The 21,491-nt window shown below is 45.9% G+C and overlaps 1 protein-coding gene across 5 annotated transcripts in view; it reads left to right on the top strand.

Annotated features, from left to right (window-relative positions):
* Positions 1–1,786: 1,786 nt before the first annotated feature.
* The window catches only part of MECP2 (methyl-CpG binding protein 2), a 70,321-nt gene continuing 50,616 nt past the window's right edge, over positions 1,787–21,491 (top strand). For 3 of the 5 annotated variants that reach the window (XM_030933512.1, XM_030933510.1, XM_030933509.1), the window contains exon 1: positions 7,576–7,694. Coding sequence is in view for 2 of the 5 variants with exons in the window: in XM_030933507.1 (XP_030789367.1) it covers positions 1,870–1,931 (62 nt within the window). In the remaining 3 variants the exon portion in view is untranslated. Of the gene's footprint in view, positions 1,932–7,570; positions 7,695–21,491 lie in introns of those variants that run through there. The other 2 variants (XM_030933508.1, XM_030933507.1) reach the window with 2 other exon arrangements.

The raw sequence follows: 21,491 nt of genomic DNA, 5'->3' as shown, positions 1-21,491 counted from the left end.
GGCCTCGCAACTAGCCTTGTGCTGTAGTTTTGTCCCATCATGTCCAGTTCTCCACTCTACACCTGCAACATAGATCAGACAGCTCCTGGCTCAAAATCCTCTGAGGGCTTCTCATCTTAGAATAAACTCTCGGTTCTGGCCCGGTGCAGTGGCTCACGCCTGTAGTCCCAGCACTTTGAGGTGCGCGGATCACCTGAACTCAGGAGTTTGAGACCAGTCTGGGCAACATTGTGAAACCCCATCTCTATCAAAAATACAAAAACTTAGCCAGGCGTGGTGTGCATCTGTGGTCCCAGCTACTTAGGACGCTGAGCAGGGAGGATCGCTTGAGCTCAGGGTGGAGGTTGCAGTGAGCCAAGATTGCGCCACTGCACTGCAGCCTGGGCTACAGAATGAGACCCCATCCCCCACCCCCCAAAAAAGAATGAACTCCCGGTTTTCATAGTGGCCCCGGCTGCCTTTCCAATCACATTCCCTACCACTCTCCAGCAACACTGACCTCCTTGTTAGTCCCCAACATGCCAGGCATAGTCTCTCCTCATGGCCTTTGAACTTGCCCGGAATGTTCTTTCCCCAGATATTCAAATGACGGAGTAAAATGAGGATGAAAACCCATAGATACCTAAATAGCACCCCCTTTACTCTATCTTTCTCAAAGCCCCTGTCACTATGTGAAATGATCTATTGTACTTATGTGTATGCTAGTATGAATCTTCCCAGCAAGAATCTTAGTTTGCTGTCTGTTCAGTACCATGCATCCAGAGCCTGGAAGAGTGCCTGGCACATAGCAGGTAGTCAATAAATGAATGGGGGCAGGCAGCCAAGTCAGAATCAGGTTTTCTTGCTAAGGATAGAACTAACAGAAGGATCACTGAATGGATTGGATAATGACTGGCATCAAGGTAAGGTCCCCTTAACAAACACTCCTGTCCTGAACACCTGGTTAGCTAACACTTTTCTCATATTTTCCCAAAATACAATTGCTGGTTCTCAGCTCCAAATCAATTCTTCTAGGAAAGTGAACAATTGCTGGATCTCAGCTCCCAAATCACATCTTTCAGGCAGAGCTAACATTGCCCCTTATTCACACCTCCACCAAACCATCTGATCCAACAATGACAGGTGTCACGAGGCCTTGGCATGCACTCTCTTCCCCCGCCAGAGTTCTGCGAAGGCCAGGGTTGGGATTTGTTGTCAGTTTATTCCACACCCCTACGAGAACGTGACCACCGGGCAGGCTCAGATGAAATAATGCATTGAGTAGGCCTCTGAAACCAAGGCCCCTCAGCTGGGGCAACGTCAGGCTCCAGGGCGGGCAACTTTGCTGCTTCTGCTGAAAATGGTGATATTGAGAAAATGCGGGTGCAGTGAAACGCTTATTGCAGCGCACTCGGTGCATCTGTGGACAGACGGTCAATCGCCCCTCAGGGCCGCGCAAACAGGCGTTCCGAGCCTGGGCCTTCACTTGCCCCAGCATCCGCAAGGGTCCATTAATCCTTAACATTCAAATTCCGCCCACTAAACCAGCCCCTCCGCGCCCAAGCCGCCTCTTTTCCCCAAACGACGGCCGAAAGCAGCCAATCAACAGCTGGAGGGGACCGCCTCCTTTTCCCTGGCCGAAATGGACAAGAAATCTCGCCAATTGATGGCATCGCCGCTGTGACCGCCCCCCGCCCCAGCACGGCCATCACAGCCAATGACGGGCTGGCTCGCAGCGGCGCCGGGGGCGGGGCGCGGACGCGCAGGTGCAGCAGCGCGCGGGCCGGCCGGGAGGGCGGGGCGCGACGTCGACCGTGCGGGGTCCCGGCGTCGGCGGCGCGCGCGCTCCCTCCTCTCGGAGAGAGGGCTGTGGTAAAAGCCGTCCGGAAAATGGCCGCCGCCGCCGCCGCCGCGCCGAGCGGAGGAGGAGGAGGAGGCGAGGAGGAGAGACTGTGAGTGGGACCGCCGTGGCCGCGGGCGGGGACCCTTGCCGGGGGGCGGGGGTCAGGGGCGGGACGTGGCGCGGGAGGGGCCCGCGGGGTCGGACGACACGGCTGGCGGATGGCGTCCCTCCTCTCTACCCTCCCCCTCCCGCCGCCGCCGGTGGCGACTCTCCCTTCCGCCCGTCACCCGTGCTCGCGGGTGACCGTCCTCGGCGCGGCCTCCCTGGAGCCGCCTTCGCCTGACGCCCCTCTTCCTTCCGCCCTCGGCGCGCATCCCGGCCCCCGGCCCCGCGGGCGCCCCTGTCGCCGGGGCTTCGCCTGTCGGGGCTGCGCGCGCTCCTGCCCTTCTCGGGGCTTTGGGCCGCGGCGCCGTCGCGCGCCCGCGGCCCCGGCCTCTCCCTGGATCGCGCTCTCCCCTCTCCTCCCTCGCGCGCCCCCTCTCCCGTTACTTGGCCCCCCCCACCGGCGCGCGTGCGCACTTCGCCTCCCGTCGGGAGAGTGCGCCACAAGGGCTCCTGAGCTCTCACCCCCATCTCTGGGCTTTGCCTCCCCCTCCTTCTCGCCCATTCCATGAATTTCTGCCCCCCCCCCCCCACGCGAGCGAGTGGGTCCACTGGCTCCTTTCCCCATCTAGCAGGAACAAGGAGGTGGGGATTATTGTCCGCAAAAGGGACTAGACATTGTGTTCTGGGTCCCACAACTCATCATAAAGAGGTGGTTATAGTTCCCATCAGGAGCCGTGAGTAGGGGACTGTGCGTCCAGCAGCACCCGAGGCTCTTCGGCGCCTGAGGCTCTAAGGTGCGAGCGTGTCCCCAGGGTGCTCAGAGGTTCTTTGGAGTGCTGTGGCCTCGGAATGTGAGCACCCTCCCATCTTACCCTCCCCTTCGCCGGCGATCTTCCAGTTACATAAGTGGAGTGGGACATAGTAGGTAACGGGCTCTCATCACCCTGGAGCGCTCGGGATCACCGGTACCAGATGGAGCAAGTTCATCGCGACGCTGTGGCTCCTGTTCGTTGTGCCTGAAAGGTTATTCTCTGTTCAGTTTGGTTATGACCGAATCACCCAAACTGAAACTCAGATGACTTTTATATGGCAGTGGCAATGTTTCTGTGGTTTTGCACTAAAGACTTAAGGTCATTATGAAGAGTTTAAAAGGATTGCTCTCGCAGGGGAGACCGTTTATGACATTGCTAAGTATGGACCCCAAGGGGGAAAAAGCTCATTCTGGAATTGCTCTGTGGCGGTGACTTCTGTTGTGAGTGTGTTCGGGTGTGGGTTGGTCACAGCAGAAATGGGCTCCACCACAAAATTGATATTCCTGACTCATGGTCAGGCAGATGTGTGCTTCTGGTTATTTTTCCAGGAATAGGAATGGGCTCTGCCGAGCCTTGCACACGTTGTGTCTCTGCTGTGCGGGATCAGTTCCCCAAACTGTGAGATAACAGGATCGAATTCATGGGTTGGTTGGTGATCCAGGAACCATACCTACTTGGATGTGATACTGAGTGACTTAGACGTTGTAGGACTCTCATAAGTTTTAGGCATTTTGTTATACTGTAAAAAAGCGTATACGGCCTCGGTAGTAATGTTGCACTAATAGGTAATTATTACTCTAGAGAATTTTGGGTTCCGTGGCTGGAATGTTCATCTGTATCTCAGCAATTTCAGTTAATAACCAGATTAAGCTGACCTCTTGAGTCTTTTGAAATCTGCTGGGTCCCTATAATAAGACAGGGTCTGGATTTTTTAAGCTTTTGGGAATTTCCACCAAGGATTTAGGGAAATAGGCTTATTTATGGGCTTTTCAGGATTTCTATTTCAAATCCCAGTCAGGAAGTGTAGGAAACACTTGCTTTTATTTTCTTACGTGAATATGTCAGAACCTTAAATCACCCAATCAATCTAGAAGTAGTACAGTTGATTAAAATAAGTCACCACAGGTCACCCATTCGTGGCAGGTCAGCTAGGTGGCTGATCACTGGAATACGGTCATATCCCCAGGCAGACACAGGAGCTTCACTTGACGATCCCAAAGTTTGTACATCTGAGCTTGAGACATGACAAGTTGAGGTCTCTGCTTTGTTCTTCATAGTTGGCAGTTTGTCTCGTCGGGTTCCCCTCCAGTTAGCTGTTTATCATACGCCTAGCCCTTCCAACAGTACAGGCAGCTTCCAGAGTATAGTTTTCTCTTCGAAGTGCATGGTGGAGGGGTACCTCCCTTTCCATTGTCCTAATGGCTCCATAGGGCTTCCATACCAGCCCTTTCCAGTGTCCTAACAGCTCAAAGAAACCATCTATGACTTTCTTGTTAGCGCTGGCCTATCACACCTTCCTATTGCCTGTTACTAAAATTTAACCTGGAATGCTTTAAGCTTAGAGTACTGGGTCTTTGTTTTACCCGATTGATAGGAGAGTGTCATACAGTCAGCAGAACTCCGACTTTTGTGTTGTTTACATCCTTAGGTAGGTCTGGGGCAAGGCACAAACCACTGTGTATTCAAAGGGTTATGGTGCTTACATTCTGTGTGTATATGTTTGTAATTTCCAACCAGAGTCGTTTCCCGTGCCTGCCCTGCCTCTGTGCAATCTAATCTAGCGGAGTAGGGAGGCAAGCTGTGGAGTTTGAAAAAAAATAAAGAAACAAAACAACTGGCTAGATGAGTTTAGTAGGCTGTTACCCCCTCTGGAACATTCCTCCCATGTGGAGATGGAATGAGAAGTTCGTTTCTTTAACCTAAAATAAAGAACAACAGAGATAAAATTGTTAGTTCCTTATTGGAGCCTGGTTTCCACTGCTGCTGTACCTGCTTGGGACTCTGCATGATAAATGACATGTCCTGGAACCTGAAATATTTTATAAAGGGTAATATCAGCAGAAATCTTTTAATTAGCTAAAAGCAGTTTGTTCTCAAGCTGCCCGAGTTATCTTGGAGGAGGAGAGAATCACAGAAAATGTTTGATATTTCTAGTAACCAGTGTTTTCAGTGCATGGGGTAAAGCACACTCCTAGACTGGCCAGTCCCGAAGAGTGTGGCAGTACACCTGCTTGTTTTCCCTGCCCTCTACTATGGTGACATCCTTGCAGACCAGTCTTGCGTGGCTGGCAGACACAATCTTTTTTTCTTGGGTAGAGCATTATCACCGCTGCGATGGAAGGACCTTGTCCTCGGTGCCTCCATACCAGCCCTTTCCAGTGAAACTACTGCTGTCCTGGCAAGCCCCTGTGCGTGTGCATCATTCCGGGTAGGACAAGATGTGAACAGGTCCCTCTTCTTTGGGCTTAAGTAGAAGTTGAGCTTTTCTGCTTTTATCTGTTTTCTTCTGCCTTTCTATTTCAAGAAACCTTCTCCTGTCAAAAGCTTGGTTCACATGCCATTGCTTAAATATTTTGATGGTATGTATGGTGTGTGGGATAACTGAGTGGGAGCCGGAATTGGGGGGTGGGCAGGGCATCCCCCCCCACATCAAAGGGAGAATGAGCATTTCGTTAGAGAAGAAAAAGCCTGAGTCTTTATAACTTCTTCAAGCACACGTATGCTGGCTCTGGTGGCGTGTGAATGTGTCCCCGCTGTGGTGTGTGGCTGTTTTGCAGTTCCTGTAGACACTGTAGTCTGGGCTCTCATTATTGCCTCTGAAGCTGACAGGACTAAACCTTAGTAAGGATGCACTTGTCTTCCTTGCCTAAGAGCTAGGGGTGTTTTATATATATATATATAAACTTTCTTCTTTATTAGATTTCACAAACAGCTCTCATTTTCTGGCTTCTTTCTTTCTTTCCTTTTTTTTTTTTTTGAGACAGTCTTGCTTTGTCGCCCAGGCTGGAGTGCAGTGGCACAATCTCAGCTCACTGCAACCTCTGCCTCCTGGATTCAAGCAGTTCTCTGCCTCAGCCTCCCAAGTAGCTGGGATTACAGGCACCTGTCGCCACGTCTGGCTAATTTTTTTTGTTTTGTTTTGTTTGGTTTTTTTTTTTTTTTTGGTCGAGACAGGGTTTCGCCATCTTGGCCAGGCTGGTCTTGAACTCCTGACCTTGTGATCCACCTGCCTCAGCCTCCCAAAGTGCAGGGATTACAGACGTGAGCCACTGCGCCCAGCCTCTGGCTCTTTTCTTTTTGACATGAAATCTTTTTTTTTTTTTTTTTTTTTTTTTTTTTTTTTTTTTTTTTTTTGAGACGGAGTCTCGCTCTGTCGCCCAGGCTGCAGTGCAGTGGCCGGATCTCAGCTCACTGCAAGCTCCGCCTCCCGGGTTTACGCCATTCTCTCGCCTCAGCCTCCCGAGTAGCTGGGACTACAGGTGCCCGCCATCTCGCCCGGCTAATTTTTTGTATTTTTTTAGTAGAGACGGGGTTTCACCATGTTAGCCAGGATGGTCTCGATCTCCTGACCTCGTGATCCGCCCGTCTTGGCCTCCCAAAGTGCTGGGATTACAGGCTTGAGCCACCGCGCCCGGCCTGACATGAAATCTTAAGTTAATTATCTTAAACTTTAAGAACTAGAAGGATCCTTAGTCCAGCACCATCAGTTTGCAAACAAAAAAAAACCTGTGTCCCTGAGAAGTTGTGACTTTTCCAGGGCCTCCTAGCCAGGATACTAGTTTGGTTTTTATTAGATAGCTAACCGAGTAATACTATTAACTTGACTTCTGGGATTTCAAAGTATTCTATGACTTGACTGTTTAAGGGAATTATGAGGCCTCACTGAACCTCAAAAGATAATTTTAGATACCATCCTGTTAGCTATAGAGCAGCAAAAGAGCAGTAAAAGACTTGGTTGGTGTTGCCCTTCTTCCGGGTTTGATTACATGAGTAATTGTGTGGATGGTCTCTAAGTTGTATGCTCTGAGCTTTTGTTTTTAGCTTATAAAAGTGCTACTCTTGGGCCAGCATAATATCAGAAATTAGGTAATTAATATGGGGCAGTTTAGGCTTTAACAAGGAAATGATGGTTATCTTAATGACAGAAATGGTACTGACAAAAGTGCTTTTTTGAACATGTGTTCAAAAGCAAAAGAGAAACTATCAAACTAATAACTCAGTTTGTTAAACAGTGAGATTGACTGATCTGAGAGGCTTAAAACTGATTGCCCTGAAATAGACTTGCATGTTTTGGATGATGGCTTTGGGTCTCCCAGAGCACTTGGTTTCCCTTGGTGCTGATTTTTTCTCTCAGGATTAAAGCCCCTTTATGTGATGTTGTTACAGCAGCTCATTGCAACTTCATTCAGCTGCTTGAAAAAGAAGGGAGACTGCCTCTAGGTTCCATGTGTTCTTTCAGGGATGATATTTTGATGTTGCGTATTCTCTTGAATATGTATTCTTCCCCGAGAATTTCTATGTGACGTGGTGGAAGAAATACTTGCCAGAAATCACCATTCGTGGTATGCTTCTGTAGTGTCGAAGTGTACCCTAGAGGTGAAGACTTGTGATAGTGTTGATTCTAACAAGCATGAGTCTTTCCTTTATTTTAGCACTGTGTGTTACTTACGTGCCAGTAATTTGCAGTTTATCCTTTGTTTCTAGCTAGGTAAGCTGGGAAATAGCATAGTACTTTGTCTGTGTGTTTATCTTCAAAATGTCCCAAATAGCCCTGGGAAAAAGGTCGTGCAGCTCAATGGGGGCTTTCAACTTACAATTTTCTTTGTTTTAGGCTCCATAAAAATACAGACTCACCAGTTCCTGCTTTGATGTGACATGTGACTCCCCAGAATACACCTTGCTTCTGTAGACCAGCTCCAACAGGATTCCATGGTAGCTGGGATGTTAGGGCTCAGGTAAGTAACCTTCCTTTTTTTTTTTTTAGTATATGTCCTGGTTTGGCCATCTGTTTTTTTTTTTTTAAAAAAAAAAAAAAAAGGAAAAAAGGAAAAAAATATACTACTCTTGGACAGTATAAAAGTACCCCAAAGACTAAAGACATAACTGTGCCAAACTGTGCCATATAATAAAAAAAAGTCACTTCCCTGAGCCCTGAAAGGTCAGTGTGGGTAGGGTTACTTGGTCGCCACAGCGAGATCTGGGGGCGGGCGTCAGATTAGAGCCGGAACTGGTGATCTGCAACTTCAGTTCACCTTGAAGCAGGTCAGCTGAGCTGAGAGCGCTTGCACTGAGCCCTTCTGCGCTGCTGCTGTTGCCTTAGTGGTCTTCAGCATGTGTTTACTTCGGTTTGGGGTAAATGCTTTAGTGGTCAGCGTTAGTGAGCAGTGGTAATGCATTTTCAGATATGGGAACTGGTATATGGTTGGTTCCCTAGAAGGACACCCTCCTGAAAGCTGTCTCAGAACACCAGGGGCCATGACTGATGTCATGTGCTTGCCACACTCCTCCCATGGTAACTAAAGAGAGTACCCAGATATACATCTGGTTCTTGGGACTCTAGAGGAGGATGAGTACTTTGTAAAAAGCTGGGGGCCCAAGTCATTCTAGGTCTGACACTCAGGTGCTGTATCAGCTGCAGTTTGAACTAGTTGGCACCATTGTGTGGACTTTAGTTTTGTAAAAAATGAATGGTTCCTTAATTTCTCACCCTTCAGGCTCAACATCTCAAGCTGTTTGTTGTTGTTGTGGTTGTTGTTTGTTTTTGTTCTTGTTTTTGTTTTTGATTAGTGGTCACTCCACATATGATGTTTTGACGTGTGGATTTCAGAACTTCTGTGTGGTAAAGCCGAATGTTCCAATTGAATTTTCCCTTTTTTTTCCCCCTAAGCAAAAATGTGGGTTTTCACATATGCAGCTATTGTGGTTCCAACTGAGACCCTAAGTCATACTTTGTTGTGTCTCTCTTGTGGTTTCTGACACCTCAGTGTGAAGCCGTTGTAGACATCCACAAGAAATAGCCTGCTTAGGAATTATGTGAGGGCAAGGTTTGGCTGAAGGAGAATAGAAGGTGTGGAAGGAAGGAAGAGCATCACATTCCTTGAATCCCAAATTTGATTCTGCTCCTGATCCTGTGACTCAAATTGTCATTCTCCTTTACTGCTGTGGGGTGTGCTCTGGGCCCGACTGACAGGACATTCTTTGTACTCCACGTATTTATGCTGGTGGGAGTTGTATGGCTAGTGCTTTGTGCTTTGTCTCAGAAATTATGTGGACGAAATGTAATATGGGCAGTGAATGGGTTTCTTCTGGAAGATGTTAGGCCTGTAGGGTGGTTTGGGTTTTTAAGAGTCTTTTTCTCAGATCACGAATGGATGTTATAAAACAGGCAATGTTGACACCATACAGTTTCTCCTAAGAAATGTACAGAGTTCAACCCGAGGAAGCTAATTGAAAGTAAACTTTTAAAAAGAAATATAGAAAGAGGAGATTTTTAAAATATCTTATTACTTATGAATGGGAAAGATGTAGCCATTTGAGCTTCAAAGAACTTTTGAGGGAATTCTCAAAGGACAGTACCTGTCTTTAGTAGATAAATACTTGGTATCTATTTTTCTTCTTTTACTTTTTAAAGATTACTAAAATAACACATGGATTTATAGAAAAATCAAACCACTTAAGAATTTATGAGGTGGCTGGGCAAGGTGGCTCATGCCTGTAATCCCAGCACTTTGGACGGCCTAGGCAGGTGGATCACCTGAGGTCAGGAGTTCGAGACCAGCCTGGCCAACATGGCAAAACCCCATCTCTATTAAAAATACAAAAATTAGCTGGCTGTGGTGGCTCGCACGTGTAGTCCCAGCTACTCAGAAGGCTGAGGCAGGAGAATCACTTGAACCTGGGAGGCGGAGGTTGCAGTGAGCCAAGATCATGCTACTGCACTCCTGCCTGGGTGACAGTGTGAGACTCTGTCTCAAAAACAAAAAAAGTATCAGGTAAAAAAATGAAGGCTCCCTGCTTAGTCTCTGCTCCCACTACCCAGAATAACCACTGTTAATAGCTTAATGTAGATCCTTCTAAGACTAAACTATGTACTTTTTGTGTTATACAGGAGAGTGTTTTTTTTTTTTTTTTCTTTTTTTGAGATGGAGTCTTGCTCTGTCACCTAGGCTGGAGTGCAGTGGCGCAATCTCGGCTCACTGCAACCTCTACCTCCCGTGTTTGAGTGATTCTCCTGCCTCAGCCTCCTGAGTAGCTGGGATTACAGGCACCTGCCACCACACCCAGTTAATTTTTGTATTTTTTAGTACGCCCGGCCTCAGGATGGTGTTATATATACATATTCTGCATTTATCCATCTCATATATTCATCTCTGCCTCATTTCTTTTAAGTAGCAGTGTAGTCCAGGGCTGACTTACCATCATGCATTTCATTGTCTCTCTGTTGGATTTCCCAGTGGTTTGTTATTAAAAATACTACAGGATTGAAATTCCTCATGTGCCAGTGATTTTGAAGAATGGCTGCCTAGACTTGGAATTTCTGGTGGGTATCACCACATCACTGTCCAAGATGGCTATCCCAGTTCCCACAATAGTCTGAGAAAGTGCCATTTTCCCATACCCTCCCAGAATTGGACATACATCTTTTAAATTGGTGCTACTTGGATTATTACTGAGGCTAAACCTCAATGATCATTGTCATAGCTCTTAGTGTATTAAAGATGTTAACTCTTTGTCATGCAGATATTTTCCTATTTTGTCTTATGTCTTCATTCTTGTTTTTCTGATATATAATACTTCTGTTATGATTTCTTCTTTTGCTTTTATACTTAGGAAATCCTTTCTTACTCTTTTTTGAGAGGAGTCTCGCTCTGTCACCTAGGCTGGAGTGCAGTGGCGTGATCTTAGCTCACTGCAAGCTCCACCTCCCAGGTTCACGCCGTTCTCCTGCCTCAGCCTCCCGAGTAGCTGGGAATACAGGATCCTGCCACCACACCTGGCTAATTTTTTTTGTATTTTTGGTAGAGACAGGGTTTCACCCTGTTAGCCAGGCTGGTCTCGATCTCCTGACCTCATAATCTGCCCGCCTTGGCCCCGCAAGGTGCTGGGATTACAGGTGTGAGCCACCGCACCCCGCCAGGAAATCCTTTCCTACTCTTAACAACAGATCAGTAGTCATCTGTATTTTCTTCCTAAAAAACCTGATAATGTATTATATTCATACATACGTATTTAATACATACAAAAGGGCGAGATGCGGTGGTTCATTCCTGTAATCCCAGCACTTTGGGAGGCTGAGGTGAGTGGATCACCTGAGGTCAAGAGACCAGCCTGGCCAGGATAGTGAAACCCCGTCTCTACTAAAAATGCAAAAATTAGCCAGGCATGGTGGCGGGCGCCTCTAATCTCAGCTACTGGGGTGGCTGAGGCAGGAAAATCGCTTGAACCCAGGAGGCAGAAGTTTTGGTGAGCCGAGATCACACCGCTGCACTCCAGCCTGGGTGACAGAGTGAGACTCTGTCTCAAAAATAAATAAATAAATAAAAATAATAATTTTATAGTTAAGTTGTCCTGTGTTTTTCCTATGATTAAAATAACCTGTTTTGTATTTAACTTTGGGGTGGGATAAGGTATAGCCCACTTAGTCAGTTGTGTCTAAGCCACTTGGTGAACCAGTCAATCCAGTCTTCACCCTTAACAAATGCTGATTTCTTGAAGCAAGCAAAATATCTCTTAAACTTTTTCCTATTTTCTCTATAAAGTTGCTTTTTTCTGTATTTTTTCTTTATGAGGCTCGATGGCAGCCCTATCAGCAGACAATTGTTCATTCACACAACAAATATTTGAGCATCTGCTTCAAGCCTGGGGCAGTGCTAAGCCCTAGAAGTGATACCTTCTCCTTATCCGGAGTGGGGCTACAGCGCTCATTCCAGAAGACTCAAGAAAAGAGCAGATCATCACAAAAGCAGGTTTTACATAAATGAGGAGGAATCCACAGGGTTGTGTATATGTGTGTGTGTTTTAAATTCTGGTGTAAGTTGGAGCTTTAGGATAGACTGTGACATTAGAGTAGTTTGTTTTGCAACTCATGTAATTGCGGGCTGATTTTTGTCTTGAATTATGATAATGGTAACTTTTTCCTGCTGAAACAATTCTGTATTCATCTTAGCTTGGTTGGGATGCAATAAAAGTTTTATACTGGTAAAAATGATAATTTTCTTCTATGAAGATTTTGAATCTTTTCTGTAACAGCTGATAAAAATAAAGAGAGGGGCCAGGCATGGTGGCTCATGCCTGTAGCCCCAGCTGCTCGGGAGGATGAGGCGGGAGGATCCCATGAGCCCAGGAGTTTAAGCTGCAGTGAACCATCATCACACCACTGTACTCTAGCCTGGGCAGCCTCGTTCTTTAGAGTAAGACACTGTCTCTTTAAAAAAAAAAAAAAAAAAAAAAAAAAAAAAAGCCTTTTAGTGAATATATTCTTAAGGTAGCAAGTGTAATTTTTGTCAGTTACATTATTTAAATCTAATAAATACCCTCAAAGCTGAAGTTGAACTCTGATTTGGATTGAAAATACTTTTTATTTGAAGGAAGAGGGATAGAATAAATGATATGATTAAGGAAAAGGCTTCTTGTATAAGGCCGGGGTTTTTTAAATGATTTTTTGAATAGTTAGATAGATAATATGGAATTAAAAAGGTGATATAAAAAGTTATATGGGGCCGGGCACAGTGGCTCCTGCCTGTAATCCCAGTACTTTGGGAGGCTGAGGTGGGTGGATCACCTGAGGTCAGGAGTTCGAGACCAGCATGGCCAACATGGCGAAACACCATCTCTATTAAAAATATAAAAATTGCCGGGCGCGGTGGCTCAAGCCTGTAATCCCAGCACTTTGGGAGGCCGAGACGGGTGGATCACGAGGGCAGGAGATCGAGACCATCCTGGCTAACACCGTGAAACCCCGTCTCTACTAAAAATACAAAAAACTAGCCGGGCGAGGTGGCAGGCGCCTATAGTCCCAGCTACTCGGGAGGCTGAGGCAGGAGAATGGCATAAACCTGGGAGGCAGAGCTTGCAGTGAGCTGAGATCCGGCCACTGCACTCCAGCCTGGGCGATAGAGCGAGACTCCGTCTCAAAAAAAAAAAAAAAAAAAAAATATAAAAATTAGCTGGGCGTGGTGGTGCACACCTGTAATCCCAGCTACTCAGGAGGCTGAGGCAGAAGAATCATTTGAGGCCGGGCGCAGTGGCTCAAGCCTGTAATCCCAGCACTTTGGGAGGCCGAGACGGGCGGATCACGAGGTCAGGAGATCGAGACCATCCTGGCTAACACTGTGAAACCCCGTCTCTACTAAAAAAAATACAAAAAAACTAGCCGGGCGTGGTGGCGGGCACCTGTAGTCCCAGCTACTCGGGAGGCTGAGGCAGGAGAATGGCGTAAACCCGGGAGATGGAGCTTGCAGTGAACTGAGATCCGGCCACTGCACTCTAGTCTGGGTGACAGAACGGGACTCCATCTCAAAAAAAATAAATAAAAAATAAATAAAAAAGTTAAAAAAAGAAGAATCGTTTGAACCCAGGAGGCAGAGGTTGCAGTGAGCCAAGATCGTACCACTGCATTCCAGCCTGGGTGACAGAGTGAGACTCCGTGTCAAAAAAACTAATAATAGAAAAAAGTTATGTGGGGCTGGGAATGGTGGCTCACGCCTGTAATCCCAGCACTTTGGGAGGCTGAGGCAGGTGGATCACTTGAGGTCAGGAGTTTGAGACTAGCCTTGCCAACATGGCGAAACCCCATCTCTACTAAAAATACAAAAATTAGCCGGGTGTGGTGGTGTGCGCCTGTAGTCCCAGCTACTTGGGAAGCTGAGGCAGGAGAATCACCTGAACCCGGGAGGCGGAGGTTGCGGTGAGCCAAGATCATGCCATTGCCCTCCAGCCTGGGCGACAAGAGCGGAACCCTGTCTAAAAAATAAAGAAAAAAGAGTTATATTGTAAAGTCTTTCTGCTACCCTCTCCCCAAACATTCATTTCTTTCACTGGAGGCAGCCACTATTACCAGTTTCTTTTTAAAAAAAATAAATATGTGACTGGACACGGTGGTTCATGCCTGTGATCCCAGCACTTTGGGAGGCGGAGGTGGGTGGATCATGAGGTCAAGAGATCGAGACCATCTTGGCCAACATGGTGAAACCCCATCTCTACTAAAAATACAAAAAAATTAGCCAAGCACAGTGGCAGACACCTGTAGTTGTAGTTCAGCTACTCGGGAGGCTGAGGCAGGAGAATAGCTTGAACCCAGGAGGCAGAGGTTGCAGTGAGCTGAGATCACGCCACTGCACTCCAGCCTGGCGACAGAATGAGACTCCAACTCAAAAAAAAAAAAAAGTGTGTGTGTACACATGTATTAAATTTTTTTATAAAATATATATAACAATTTACAGTTTTAATTTTAACTGTACAATTCAGTGGCACTGAGTACATTCACATTGTTGTACAGCCATTGCTACCATCCATCTCTGCAACCTTTCGTCTTGCAAAACTGAAATTTCATACCCATTAAACACTAACTCCCACTTCTCCCCTTTCCCCTTCCCCCCGCCCACCCTCTGGCAACTACTGTTCTACTCTTTGTCTCTATTGGACGTATTTTTGTGTGTTTAGGTTTGTGTATATATTTTACATGTGTATACATACACAAGGGTATGTGGGCGTTGTGTTTTTACACGTACTGTAAAATATTGTGTACATTTGTTTGTTTTAGTTAATGTATCCTAGAGATTATTTAGAATTAGTTCATAGAGAACCATATCATTCTTTTTAAGGGTTGGGTTTAAATAGTCTATTATGGATGTACCACAATTTAATTAACCAAGTTTTTAAATTTTTTACTTACTGTTTGAAATTTTTTTTTAGAGACGGAATCTCACTCCTTTACCCAGACTGGAGTGCAACAGCATGATCATAGCTTACTGCAGCCTTGAACTCTGGGGCTCATGTGATCCTCCCACCTCAGGCTCTCTTGTAGCTGGGACTACAGGGATGTGCCACCATACCTGGCTAAATTTTTTATTTTTATTTTTGGTAGACACGGGGTTTCACTGTGTTGCCTAGGCTGGTCTTGAACTCCTTGGGCTTGAGTAATTCTCCTGCCTTGGCCTCCCAAAGTGCTGGGATTACAACCATGAGCCATGGAGCTTGACAAGAGTGGCCTTTTAATTACACACTATTAAAGAAAAAGCTGTGTATGAGTAGATAAGCATACAAATATACCACTGCAATACTATTTGTAGAGATCAGATAGCTATTAGGCTAGGAAAAAGTTTTTAGCAGTTAGCACTAGAAAGCAAAACTTTGGAAACTTCCATTTCATCAAAAGTGACCTCATCTGAATAGGGCATGTGAAGGAGGACCTTTTTACTTGACAAGGGGAACTTCAGCCAGTTCTTGTTTGCGAACCTTGAAGAAAGTGGAGCATTTTTATTTTGGGAGCATTCTAGGTTGTGGTAGCTCCTTGGTACTTGGGGTTGGAGAATCTCCCTCTGCTGCTGGACCTTCTGCCTCCTTCGTGCTGTAATATGCATAAGAGGTATCCAATTCAGGAACAGGCTGTGGTTGCTTCGTTGTTCTGTGACTGTTGAACTCTTTATGTAGCAGTACTTTATTTAAGCTGTACTAATTGAACACTTATTATGTGTCAGTTACTGTGCTAGCTGCTGGAAACTATCCTACCCTCAGCAGTCTTCTGGTCTAATGGGAGGTACACAGACAGGCAAATGGGCTATGACTTTACAAGAGGCTAACCTCTGTGATGGAGAGGAGAGAAGTTCCAGCCACTAAGGGAGCACATAAAAAAATCAGAGGAGATCCTACCAAGAATTGGGAGGTGGGTCAGGGAGGAGAGTTCTTTGAAAAATGGCATCTAAGACCTGAACAATAAGGGAACATAACTAGATCAAGGAGAAAGCATCAGTGGGGAGAGATGCATGAGTCTTTTGGAAGGACCAGCATGTGTAGAGGCTCTGACAGGAGAGAATCTCTCAGGCCCATTCAAAGAGTTCAGTATGTGAAGACGAGGCAGGAACAACCAGCCAGGACATGTGGAGAGGAGCATTTTTCTTTTCAGATTGTACAGTTAACAGGTGTTCAGGCACCACTGCCCCAGGTGTGTCAAATAGGCTCAACTTGCTTTTTTTTTTTTTTGAGATAGAGTCTTGCTCTATCACCCAGGCTGGAGTGCAATGGCGGGATCTCGACTCACTGCAACCCACACCTCCAGGGTTCAAGCGATTCTCCTGCCTTAGCCTCCCAAGTAGCTGGAATTACAGGTGCCCGTCGCCACACCCAGTTAATTTTTGTATTTTTAGTAGAGACGGAGTTTCACCATGTTGGCGAGGCTGGTCTCGAACTCCTGACCTCAGGTGATCCATCCATCTCAGCCTCCCAAAGTGCTAGGATTACAGGTGTGAGCCCCCGTGCCCGGCCAGGCTCAGCTTTCTTTCCAGGCCCCATCACACTCTGAGATGTTCCCTGGGCCCCAGAAGGCAGCGTGAGGTGCTCCACCCATCTATGCTGTCCCTTTCCACACCACCCTATCCACTGGGCCCCTGGGGCTCCCACTCCACTCCAGGTCTCTTCATGGAACCTTCTTTCCCTTCACTTCTGTCCCAGGAGACCTGGGAGACTCATGGGGACAGGGCATCATCTTCTCCAGCACGGTTCATTGTCTAATGCGCGAAAGTGCCAGGCTGTGAGAAGGTCAGGAGCTTGCATGGAATGGGAGTCATCTATGGTACAAAGTGTGCTCCTTAGTTCTATTTTTTATTTTTTATATTTACCTAAGACTTTGATGGTAAAGGAAGCAGTGTGTGAGCAAGCTGACTCCTGTCTTGTCAAGTACCAAGTCCACTCTGATGAGCCCCTGTGGACAGCACTGCTGTAACTCCCCAAGCCTGGGCTCAGGAATTGGGCCCTAAATCCTGTTGCCAGCTCTTCCTCCATGCTGTCAGCTCTTCCACCATTCCTGGCGTCATTCTAAGGTCCTGTCTTCCCATAGTCTTCCCCCACCCTCTTCCTTCGTGGCCTCTACACTCAGCTCAAGTAGTAGCTATTTGGGTACTTTTCACCCAGACTTAGGAAATGTTAGCAGTTGGTCGTATTCCTGTCAGCCCTCTTACTATGGAACTCAAATAGGACAGATTCAGCTGAATTCCCAGCCCTGTAGTTGCACTCTCTGTCTGCCCTGCTTCCCCAAGGTAGCTTGTCCCCTAAAGGTCACCAGGATACTCCCCACGCAAAGTTTTTGTTGTATTACATATGACAACATGGAATAAAGTGTTTTGCAAATTTACTGGATGATATCCTACTATATGAAACATCCTACAACTTACTCTTTTCGCTCAACATTTGACTTTTGAACGTGGTCCATGTTGCTCCATGCAGACCAGTGTTCATTCATTTGATATGTCTCCTTGTGCCATAGAAATAGTTTTACAGTAGAAGCCTGTCCAGAGCCATGAGGGAGAAGGGGATTGTACAGAAACGAGGATTGGCATCTGCTTTATGTTTACGTCCTTTAGTCCTGTTAACCGAGAAGAAGATATTTTTATTTCCATGTTTGTGAAAGCTTTCCACAAAAAAAGGCATGCATTTTCTAGACTTATTAATTGGGCAGTCCAAAGGTTTTATTTTTAGATTTGAAAGAAAACAAAGTAGGCTTCTGAGATATGCACATTTCCCTGTGTCCCTGTCTCTTTTGCAACATTCCATATTGCCGCTAAAACTTGAACTTGAGCACTTTCAAGCGTGTGCTTACTTTCTATGTATGAATCATTTTTTAAAACATTAAAGCATTTTCGGCCGGGTGTGGTGGCTCACGCATATATTCCTAGCACTTTAGAAGGCCGAGGCGGGTGGATCGCTTGAGGTCAGGAGTTTAAGACCAGCCTAGCCAATATGGTGAAACCTCATCTCTACTAAAAATACAAAAAGTGGCCGGGCGCCTGTAATCCCAGATACTCGGGAGGCTGAGGCAGGAGAATCACTTGAACCCAGGAGGTGGAGGTTGCAGTGAGCAGAGATCGAGCCACTGCACTCTAGCCTAGGCGACAGAGCGAGACTCTGTCTCAAAAAAATAAAAAAAACATTAAAGCACTCTGTCTGGTGGTATGTAAGTTTTGGCATTACTTTGGTAAGTTGTATTTTAAGTCTTTCTACACATAATAACTTATTTTTAAAATATAAGATTCCTTGTGCTTCTGGGTTTTGTGTTTTTGTAAACAGCAGAAGGTATTAGTCCATATTTTTTTTTTTTTTGTTTTGTTTTTTTTTTTTTTTTGTTTTGTTTTTTTTTTTTTGAGACGGAGTCTCGCTCTGTCGCCCGGGCTGGAGTGCAGTGGCCGGATCTCAGCTCACTGCAAGCTCCGCCTCCCGGGTTTACGCCATTCTCCTGCCTCAGCCTCCCAAGTAGCTGGGACTACAGGCGCCCGCCACCTCGCCCGGCTAGTTTTTTGTATTTTTTAGTAGAGACGGGGTTTCACCGTGTTAGCCAGGATGGTCTCGATCTCCTGACCTCGTGATCCGCCCGTCTCGGCCTCCCAAAGTGCTGGGATTACAGGCTTGAGCCACCGCGCCCGGCCTAGTCCATATTAAGTACTAATTTGTTCTAATATTTTCAGCTGTTTTTGGCATTACACTTGGCAAAAAAATAGACAAATGTCTGCAGTTGTGACAGTTTGTCTTTTTGTTCTTTTTAACTCCAGAATAAATAATTCTAGTGAGTTTTTTTCTTAGCTTGTAAGAACATGGGAATGATTGGAGTCATCATAACACTTAAGTAGTTATGGAAGGTTGAACGTCTGTAATCAATTGTATAAAATTTCCTAGTCATCCTTCCAGGTTGTTTAAGACAAACAAATGCATGTGTTTATTAAGCTCTTATAAAATTTAATTGTAAAACATCATTGTAGAAAACTTTGAAAATGCATATAGGTACAAAGATAAAAAATTAGCCAGGCATGCTGTGGCTCACGCCTGTAATCCCAGCACTTTGGGAGGCCAGGGTGGGAGGATCTTTTGAGCCCAGGAGTTCAAGACCAGCCTAAGCAACATATTGAGACCCTATCTCTACAAGAATATTATAAAACAAAATAGAATCACTCTGGCGATTCCACTATCCAAAAAAAAAAAAAAAAAAAAAAAAATGCTGTTAATGTTTGGTGCGTATCTTTCTAGACCAAGGTCTCCAACTTGGGTTGAGAATTCAGCGGGGTCTGTAACCTTGGATGGGAAAAACATTCAGTCTTTATTTTCACTAATCTCTCTGAAAGTCCAGAGTTTTAGCCGGGCGTGGTGGCTCATGCCTGTAATCCCAGTGCTTTGGAAGACTGTGGAGGGCAGATCACTTGAGCCCGGGAGTTTGAGGCCAGACTGGGCAACATAGCAAGACCCTGTCTTTAACAAAAAAAATCCAGCCGGTTGTGGTGGCTCACGCCTGTAATCCCAGCACTTTGGGAGGCCAGGGTGGGAGGATCTTTTGAGCCCAGGAGTTCAAGACCAGCCTAAGCAACATATTGAGACCCTATCTCTACAAGAATATTATAAAACAAAATAGAATCACCCTGGCGATTCCACTATCCAAAAAAAAAAAAAAAAAAAAAATGCTGTTAATGTTTGGTGCGTATCTTTCTAGACCAAGGTCTCCAACTTGGGTTGAGAATTCAGTGGGGTCTGTAACCTTGGATGGGAAAAACATTCAGTCTTTATTTTCACTAATCTCTCTGAAAGTCCAGAGTTTTAGCCGGGCGTGGTGGCTCATGCCTGTAATCCCAGTGCTTTGGAAGACTGTGGAGGGCAGATCACTTGAGCCCAGGAGTTTGAGGCCAGACTGGGCAACATAGCAAGACCCTGTCTTTAACAAAAAAAATCCAGCCGGTTGTGGTGGCTCGTGCCTGTAATCCCAGCACTTTGAGAGGCTGAGTCGGGCAGATCACCTGAGGTCAGGAGTTTGAGACCAGCTTGACCAACGTGGTGAAATCCCGTCTCTACTAAAAATACAAAAATCAGCCGGACGTGGTGGTGGCTGCCTGTAATCCCAGCTGCCTGTATCCCAGCTACTCTGGAGGCTGAAGCAGGAGAATCACTTGAACCCGGAAGGCAGAGGTTGCAGTGAGCCGAGATCACGCCATTGCACTCCAGCCTGGGTGACAGAGCAAGACTCCGTCTCAAAAAAAAAGTCCACATTTTTCTTAAATGACAGTTGTAAGCAACAGACCATGGTAGTGTTAGAATAGCAGTGACTCACCAGTAGAGATCAAAGATACTTTCATATCATATTATAGTTGTTACAGATATTTTGAAATATCATATATGCTCATCACTGCTTCAAACTTAGGGGAATTACTAGACTCATCTCTAGATCTGGTTATTTAATGATTTACTGAAGAAGCACATATTTGAGCACCAACTCTTGAAATATGTTGTTAATCAATTTCTGTGCATTTTACACATTTCAAAACATTCTTCTGAGGAGGGGTCCAGAAGGCCAGAAGGGTCCATGGCAGAAAAAGGTTAAGAATGCCTGTTCTGTATACTTCATACCATGTGGCTACAAATATAAAAACAGACCTTAAGCCAGGTGTGGTGGTGCACACCTGTAGTTCCACCTACTTGGGAGGCTGAGGTGGGAAAATCACTTGAGCCCAGGAGTTTGAGGCCAGCCTGGGCAGCAAAGCAAGACCCCATCTCTTAAAAACCAGTCAGGACTTGACTAGTCAGTTAGTGGGGAAAAACACAGGTATAGTAAAAGCAGTCAAAACTACACTTAAACTTAGAGTATCTTATTATATTAAACATTTGTTAACATGTTTAGTGTTTTGTGTATATTATGCAAAGTGTAATGCAACTAAAACTGTTTAATGCTTCTCAATATAGCACAAATCGGTTGGTGCATAATAGCCTAAAAGTTACTTTTGCTGTTAGCATTTTATTTTGTTTTATTACTTACTTATTTATTTATTTTTGAGACAGAATCTCGCTCTGTTGCCAAGCTGGAGTGCTGTGGTGTGATCTCAGCTCACTGCAACCTCTGCCCCCCTGGTTAAAGCAGTTCTCCTGCCTCAGCCTCCCAAGTAGCTGGGACTACAGGCCTGCGCCACCATGCCCAGCTAATTTTTGTATTTTTAGTAGAGATGGGGTTTCGCCATGTTGACCAGGATGGTCTCCATCTCTTGACCTCGTGATCTGCCTGCCTCAGCCTCCCAAAGTGCTGGGATTACAGGCATGAGCCACTGCGCCCGGCCTGCTGTTGGCATTTTAAACATCCTTCCAGAGTCTTTCTTATCTGCTTGTAAGCATGTACACATGTTGTTGTTTTGAGTCAAGGTCTGTCGCCCAAGCTGGAGTGCAGTGGTGCAATCATAGCTCACTACAGCTTCGACCTCTTGGGTGCAAGTGATCCTCCCACTCAGCCTCCCAAGTAGGTGGGACTACAGGTGCCCGCTACCATGCCCAGCTAATTTTTCTATTTTTTTTGTAGAGACGAAGTTTCACCACATTGCCCAGACTGGTCTCAAACTCCTTTGCTCAAACGATCCTTCCGCCTCAGCCTCCCAAAGTGCCGGGATTACAAGTGTGCACCTCTGTGCGCGGCCCACATAGTGTTTTAAATGAATGAGATCATATGTGTACTTTTGTAACTTGCTGCGTTTTCTCAACAAAATGTTGTAAATATCCATGTCTGTAAAAATAGACATATA

This window comes from Rhinopithecus roxellana, chromosome 7 (assembly GCF_007565055.1).
Source record: "Rhinopithecus roxellana isolate Shanxi Qingling chromosome 7, ASM756505v1, whole genome shotgun sequence".
In the NCBI taxonomy this organism is placed as follows: Eukaryota; Metazoa; Chordata; class Mammalia; order Primates; family Cercopithecidae; genus Rhinopithecus; species Rhinopithecus roxellana.
This window is presented reverse-complemented; position numbering and strand designations above follow the sequence as displayed.